At 39.5% G+C, this 8,389-nt stretch overlaps 1 protein-coding gene across 1 annotated transcript; it reads right to left on the bottom strand.

The window, feature by feature from the left end:
• Positions 1-1,663: 1,663 nt before the first annotated feature.
• Positions 1,664-2,600, bottom strand: LOC5568090 (ubiquitin-60S ribosomal protein L40). Its single transcript, XM_001651978.2, has 2 exons — positions 2,470-2,600; positions 1,664-2,217 (listed from the first exon to the last, which is right to left on the bottom strand). The coding sequence occupies exon 2, from the start codon at positions 2,204-2,206 to the stop codon at positions 1,820-1,822; it is 387 nt and encodes a 128-aa protein (XP_001652028.1). The 5' UTR covers positions 2,207-2,217; positions 2,470-2,600; the 3' UTR covers positions 1,664-1,819.
• Positions 2,601-8,389: the final 5,789 nt, after the last annotated feature.

Below are 8,389 nucleotides of genomic sequence, written 5' to 3' on the forward strand. Positions count from 1 at the left end.
GAAATGAATATTTAATAATATTTCCTGTGCATTAAATTGTAAAAATCTTGTCAGTGAATTGATTGTGGTGATTTTTCTTCGAAAGATATCACTAGAAATTTCAAATCAAAATGTGCATAGAGTAACTTTTGGGTATAAAATGTTACTTGTTAAACCACTAAAAATTGTTACATTTTTCTGTAAGCTGTGTGTTTAGTGAATTACTTTCCTTAGCAATGGTCACTTATTTAGTTTATAAGTTCAGTTAAAACTAGCATAGGAAATACTGGTGCGCTCAGAGAAATTTCAATAGTCACCAAAAAGGAATTAAGTGTTTTTTTTTTTTTCAAAAATCTAAGAAATTTTTTGAAAGAATTCTTTTTGAAATTACCAAAGGAATATTGAAAGTTCAATATCGGAAATAGTGAAGAATTTATTAGAGAATCCTGAGCAAAATTTAAGATGTACAATGGACGGAAGTCCAAGGAGTATCTTTGGTGATATACCGAGAGAAGTCGATGTTGGAGATCCATGTAATATTTTCTGGAGAATCTCCAGGAGATTGGTTTGAGAATCAGAGCATTCTAAATTTCAAGAGTAATCCTTAGCGGATAATTTACTCATAAACTCGTTGAAGAAATGTAGATATCCTATACCACGTAATCCTTTGAGAAATTCCAGAATAAAACCGGTTTCAGAATACTTCGAAGAATGAATCGATGAATCCCAATAACAACATTCGGAGGAATTGCTGAAGAATATGTTTAAGCGTTCCTTAGTTGAATGATTTAGGTTTATAGAAGAATTTCTTCAGGATTATTTTGATGCAATCCCTGGCTTATTTTTTATAACACGATTTTTTTCAAAAGAGACTGCAGGGAATCTCTTAAATAATTTATGAGAGAATATTTTGAATAAATCCAACAAATTCCCTGAAAATACTAAAAGTATCCGAGAAGAAACGAAAAAAAAATATTAAATAAGGAACTCATAAAAACGCCAGAGCTAAAAAATCTGTGAAATTATTCATGAAGAAATTACTAGAAGATTCCCTTATACAAACATATGAGATAAAACTGTGGAAAAACTTTTTTGGTTACAATTCCTGGGCATACACTTGCTACAATTCATCGAGAAATAATGGAATGATGGAACTCCTATAAATATTCCTTGGTAGTGTTTTGGAGGAACTCCTGGAGAAATTTCAATCGATTTTTATCGAGGAATATTTTGAGATGCGTAGTGGTAACTGAAGGAATGTCTGTATTCCTCTATGTATTTCTCTAGGACTTCAAGAATTTCTCTATCACCTCCAACAACCATGTTTAACAAATGCTCTAGAACTCTAAAAAGCATACTGCACACAAAAAACAGTATAATATTCATGTCCTCACAGTCAAAATAGGCAAATTCCTTAGGGTGTCCATACTGCCCCGTGTCCCCCTAATTGTCAAAAAAATCATATTGATCTTGCACTTGAGAATTCAACTACATTTTAAATAGACCATCGAATTCCGTATATGATTTTCTATGATTTATCTATGACGGTTTCTATGACTACTGACGACACTATAAGACTACAGGTCAATGGGCACCTCACAACACAACCTCCCAAAACTTCCCAGAACTCTGCAACTTCCGTTGTCCCCTACAGAACTATCTTTCAATAAACGAGTGATTTATATCCGAGTTTTTAACATTTTTTTGTTTGTTTTATTTTATAGTAATGCATTGTGACAACTTCAATTCACTTGTTCACAAATCCAGCTTACATTTTAAACACGGAATCCCAGGTCTTGGAACGGGGGGAAATTGAAGTGAAACACCTCCCAAGAATGGCTTACTTCAGCTTCTTCTTCGGGCGCAGATTGTTGGTGTGGCCACACTTCTTCTTGCGGCAATTGGTGGCCCTTGGGTGAAGGCGGGCATAGCACTTGCGGCAGATCATTTTGTCGCAGTTGTACTTCTGGGCCAAAATACGCAGAGATGGCTCAATAATACCACCACGAAGACGCAGCACCAGATGGAGAGTGGATTCCTTCTGGATGTTGTAGTCGGACAGGGTGCGGCCATCTTCCAGCTGCTTTCCGGCGAAGATCAAACGCTGCTGATCTGGGGGAATTCCTTCCTTGTCCTGGATCTTAGCCTTCACATTTTCGATCGTGTCCGAAGGCTCGACCTCAAGGGTGATGGTCTTGCCCGTAAGGGTCTTGACGAAGATCTGCATCTTGGATCAGTCTGTGGAAAAGTCGGGGAGAAAACACCAAAAATTAACGAACTGGACAATAACATCGGAATTGGACGGAGACGAAACCACATTGAGGTTAGAATGCATCAACTACAACAAATCGAATAAACTACGAATAATGTGGGAATTTCAACAATATTTCACAATTTCTAACTTTAGCTATCAATAATTTAGGTTGCTAGCATAAAAAAACCACGAATTATCACTAAAAATCCACGAAAAACGGCAAAAATCAAACTTACTCTTTCCCAACGTGTCTCTTCCGAGATGTGTTTCGGTGAAAAAGAGCTTGAAGTCAGTGGAGCTGTCAAAACTGAATTTCAGTTCAGCGGCCTGCGCCGAACGGATACCCGGTCATGAAATGCAATCATATTCTGTGCACGCATGCAAGGTTAATACGACAATCGAGGTGTTGTGATATCATGGGGACAATCGGATTCAAAGTTTAAATTTCCAAATATCAACCAACATTTTCAGTGAAATTTCTTCCATTCTCACCTAGCGTGACGCATTAAATCAGCCCAACACATACACGGAGAAGTATGGAAATACTAATTAGACTACAAATTATTACATCTATCACATTTCAGACGTTTAATCTTTCCTTGTCATATTCAATTATACTTTCCCATGCCTTAAGTGTAGAACTAGCCCTCGTGTGTTAAAATACACTCAAATAAAGATTTAAAAAAAAAAAAATACTTTCCCATGCATTTTCGAAAATTATTAGGCCGGAACAAATCTTAAAATCTTCTTTTGTCACTTTCCATTAAAATGTGTCGAGGGGGGGATAAAAAATAATAAAATGGAAATTCAGGGAAATTCATCATTTTTTATTCTCATATGGTGAAAAAAAAAACAATAAACACGACATTTTTTATTGTTCCAAACGTCGATCGCATAACATTTTTCATAAAACCGCTTTCAAATCGTACTCTAGCTATTAACAATGTCAAGAAGACTGCGAAAATGTTGCCCTTATATGCAACTTGAAATCATATTAAGATTATTTTAATTTGGTCCAACATGTATGTAATATTCTCGGTTGGTTCAGGACCTTTTCGTTATGGAAATTTCCTTGACTTCCCTGGGCATTAAAGGTCATCGCATGATATACGAATGCAAAAATGGTGATTTTGGGAAAAAAAAGCTCTAAGTTAATAACTGAGAAAGTGCTAATAAGAACACAAAGCTGAGAAGCAGGCTCTGTCCCAGTGAGGACGTAATGCCAAGAAGAAGAATTCATGTAAATCATAAAAAAAACTATTTTCATGGACCACACTGTTACAGTAAAACAAACAGATTGAGGACTTCCGGCCATCCAGTCGGTCGTTCAAACAGCTGAGGTGGCAATCGAGCATAAAAGGAGCGGCATCCGTTACTGCGCGGTTGTCACTCTGGATGTGAAGAATGCGTTCAATAGCGCAAGCTGGGAAGCAATAGCACACGCGCTTCACCGCCTCAAGGTACCGGTGCAGTTGTGTAAGCTTCTAGAAAGCTATTTTGATGGTAGGATTCAACTGTATGACACAGAGGAGGGGCAGAAAAGCGTTCGAATTACCGCGGGAGTACCTCAAGGTTCAATCCTGGGCCCGCTGTTATGGAATGCGATGTACGATGACGTACTGAGGCTGCCCCTTCCGACGGGTGTTAAGATTGTTGGCTTCGCCGACGATATCACCCTAGTGGTCTATGGTGAATCGATGGAAGAAGTAGAGTTGACAGCAGCGCACTCTATTTCCCTGGTTGAGGAATGGATGAAGTCTAGGAAACTAGGACTGGCCCGTCACAAGACTGAGGTGGTGGTGGTCAACAACCGCAGGTCCGAGCAACGGGCGCTTATCTCGGTAGGTGATTGCACCATAGAGTCCAAGCGATCCCTTAGGCATCTTGGGGTAATGATCGATGACAAGCTGAGCTTCGCTAGCCACGTTGAATATGCCTGTAAAAGGGCATCTACGGCTATAGCGGCGCTTTTGAGGATGATGTCTAACAGCTCTGCTGTAATTGCCAGCAAACGCAAGCTGCTGGCAAGCGTGGCGCTATCCATACTAAGGTATGGAGGACCAATCTGGTCAAAAGCGCTTAGAACGAACAGAAACCTAAAGCGGTTGGAAAGCACGTACAGGATAATGTGCTTAAGAGTAGCAAGTGCATACCGGACGGTATCTAAAGAGGCCGTGTGCATCATAGCCGGGATGACGCCCATCGGGCTCATCATCAAGAAAGATGTTCAATGCTTCAACCAAAGGGGTACCAGAGGAGTCCGCGACACGTGTAAAGAGGAAACGCTCAGAAGCTGGCAGCAGGAATGGGATAACTCCACTAAGGGTAGATGGACCCATCGACTAATAACAAATGTGTCAGATTGGTATGGTAGAAGCCTGGGAGGGAGGCACCAATACTACACACGAAATATAAGACAACGTTATTTTGAACTGCAAGATAACTCCAGTATGCCAACAACAATCAAGGCAGGCTTCGAGAAAATCGGTAGTTTCCTTTTGTTGTGCACCTTCGATCTTTCCTGACAAACATGAAAAAAGGGCCACAGTTTTCTATGCACTAAGTATTCATTTTCATTGGAAAAAGTAGAACGATGCGTTTTTCAATGCTTTATGTTCACTCAGATTAAATGGAGCTCACGTTACATTACTTGCATTATGTGCATGAATTGATTTTTATTCGATTTTTATCACTTTTGAAGAAATACGAAAATGTGTTTTAATCAGTTACGCGCTTTTTTCATGTTAGTCCAATGTTTGAGATCTGGGCTCACAGTGACAGTTCGTGACAGCGGAATCTCGGCTCACTGTGACGTACAGAAATTTTGTATTGGTTTCTCCCTCCCAGGTAGAAGCCATGGGGAAGTGAACTTCCACCTGACGCAGTTTCTGTCAGGACATGGTTGCTAGAGACAGTACCTGCATAGGTTCGGGCACTCAGAATCTCCTGCGTGCCCCAATTGTGCTGGTGTAGAGGAAACAGCGGAGCATGTCGTGTTCGATTGCCCCCGTTTCATTGTTGTGAGAGGTCGCATGCTCACTACATGCGGAGGGGACACGTCCCCCGACAATATTATAGAGAGAATGTGTGCGGATGCCGAGTGCTGGAATGCAGTAACTACGGCTGTCACTCACATTATGTTAGAATTGCAGCGTCTATGGCGCGCCGACCAAGAGTTGGCTGCAGAGGATTAGCCCTGCCGAGGCTGGTCCCTTGTAACATTGTTTAAGTCGGCTAGGAGAAGCAGTTTGCCTAGGCTACTTCTGCTACACGTGTTGTGCTATATGCACTGGTCCCTTCCCGAAGAAATACCGTAAGGTGGTTCCGGGGAGATGAGGGTCTGAGTCCAAGGGTCATGTCGATGCACTGTTCACCACTTGAGCAATTCTAAATGAATTGCTCATGCACAGTGCATAGGCTGGTTTTAGCGGGTCGTCGTTGGTGCGTCATCCCCGCATTCCCTGAGTTATCTTCTCAGGGGATCTGTTTGCAGATTTCCCCCTTGTAAAAAACAAAAAAAAAAAAAGATTGAGGACTTGTAATCCAATAACACCTGTTATCTCATGTAATACAGTAATGATGAATTACAAAACTAACAAAAAAAAAACACGAAAAATAATGAAAAACAACACTGAAAATAAAATATTTTATTCATTTTTCCCTTCTGACTTTTTGAAAATTTTGAAGGGGGGGGAGACAAAAGTAAAATTTCAAATTTGTTCCGGCCTTATTGGCGGTGCATTAACGTTGACAGATGCTACACTTGAGACTTTGTTGTTTTTATCTTCAGCATATTTGACTCACTGCTCGCTCGACGAGAAACATTTTTCTCGCGTCTTCAAATTTGGTAGTTTTTTCGATAGAAACGTTCGATACAGAAGTGCCGTTTCCACCTGCGGACACATGGTAAGTTCAGAAATATTTTTCATGCAGCACCGACCTAACTTATTATAAACATTTCAGGCCAATTTTAGCCAAGGTCGGTTTTCCCGCAACTCACGTGGCAGGAGGATGGAGCACCCTTGGAGGCTTTACCACAGGCAAATTAATTCATGGCTTTATACGACTGCTAGCTATCACTACCGAGAGGATAACAGATGGGTTATGACTCGATCTTTTCCAAGAAGTAGTTTTTGCGGTTACTAACAGCTAAGCAAAATCATCATAGTTCGTTTTGAGTATTATTGATTTTAACTCTGTTCAAATTACATAGTTAAATAAATTGATATGTATCTTTTTGTTTCATTCAATTGTCATTTTCTTTTTATGATTCTCCTGGAAATTTTGCCGTGTAGAAATAAGAGTAATATGCATTACAATGGATAATCGCCGTTTATACTATGGCTTGCTTAATCCGAAGATATGCATCCCATGGGGTGAATAGATCGAATATGGTTTTAGTATGACTATTAATTGTTTTAGTTTTTAATTTTTTAACCGTGTACATCATAGGAAGGTGGATCCTATTCTTGGCACTATTGATTCACTTCGGCAGAAGGTTTTTTGAAAGTTACTTTGCTCATATTTGGCCACAAGATGCGTCGTATTGAAGTGCTTCTCATTGCAAAGCTTCAGACAATTCGGCCAATAAAAACCCTCCATGCCAAAGTGAATCATGGAAGTGCCCAAGTAGCTCTGTCCCCTATTATGGAAACATCAAGGAATGAGTTGAAGATATGAGAAAGGGACAAACCTGGGGTACCACTCAAGAGACGTGACAGGACCAGTGAATCAAATTGTTATCAAAATAGACGAAAAACAAACAACAAATCAAGCTCGTTCACAATCGTTTGTTGCAACTGTTGCGGATAAGGACAAAATCCAAAGCAAAATTGTCATGACAATCACAGGGCGCAACATTGTTGCAACCGTTTCAACTCGCGATTAATCAATTATTTTAAACACAAAACCAAATTTCTTTTATAGATGCTGTTCGATAGTGTGTCAATGTTTACCAACATGAAGAAAGCTCTCGAAAATTACAATGCGAAGCCCAGAAAATCGCTGCGCACGTGGTGATCGATCTTTGTCATATTCTGCTCAAGTGATGATAAACTGATGTTGCAGAATAAAATTGTTGCAACAAGAATAGGAAATGACAATGTCTTTGTTGCCGCGTGTTGGGTGACAATTGATTCACTGGACAGAACACAACACTTATTATTCTTACAATGGTAATAAGGAATTTCAAGTATTCTGCCGTGGATCGCAAGTCAGTCTCTTCTGTAAAAAGTAGGCATTGAGAAAATGGACTGTGTGTTCTGAAATATTTAAACCACTGAATCAATTGTCACCCAACACACAGCAACAAAGACATTGTCATCTCCTATTCTTGTTGCAACAATTGTATTCCACATCATCAGTTTATTACCACTTGAACAGAATATGACAATAATTGATCACCACATGAGCAGCGATTTTCTGGGCTTCGCATTGCAATTTTTGAGAACTTTCACCGTGTTGGTAAACATTGGTACATTATCAAACAGCATCCATAAAACAAATTTGGTTTTGTGTTTGAAATAACTGATTAATCGCGAGTTTAAAAGGTTGCAACAATGTGATTAAACGCTAAAATTGGCTATTTTGGACACCAACCCACCCCCTTGTAACGCTTTTTGTATGAATATTATACAGTTTTTATATGGACCGTAACATCGTCTGGACACCCACCCACCCCCTCCAGCGTTATGAAATTTGTGAATGGGCCCCAAAATAAAGACCTCCATGTCACTTGCAGTAGCCCAAAATTTTATGGCTCATAAGGTAATGTAGAATGCGGTGAAAAGTGTACTGCAATCTGTCAAACCTGGGTACCTTTTGCAGTACCGAAGTGATACCCATTCTGAGCCCAAGTGGGACGGACCTGGTTTAAGTCAATTCATGCATAAAATGTTTTTTTTTATAAAACTAATTGTTTGGACGGATAAAACAACTAATGCGTATGAAAAATGGTTTTGGTTCATACATATTTGAAAGAAGCATTGCATTGCACATATATTTTTGCAATCAAGCTTCGCACTTGTAATTCACTAGTCTTACACATAAATTTGGGAACGTTGTTCCTCTTGAAATTTATGTGCAGCGCATGTACAAAATAAATGCCTACGAACTGTATTTTATTAGACTTATTAATGCATTGTACTTGCGAGCATA

The sequence above is a fragment of the Aedes aegypti genome, chromosome 2 (assembly GCF_002204515.2).
Source record: "Aedes aegypti strain LVP_AGWG chromosome 2, AaegL5.0 Primary Assembly, whole genome shotgun sequence".
NCBI lineage: Eukaryota > Metazoa > Arthropoda > Insecta > Diptera > Culicidae > Aedes > Aedes aegypti.

Coding starts and splice junctions, on each gene's coding strand:
- LOC5568090 (XM_001651978.2), bottom strand. CDS start 2,206: ATGCAGATCTTCGTCAAGACCCTTACGGGCAAGACCATCACCCTTGAG.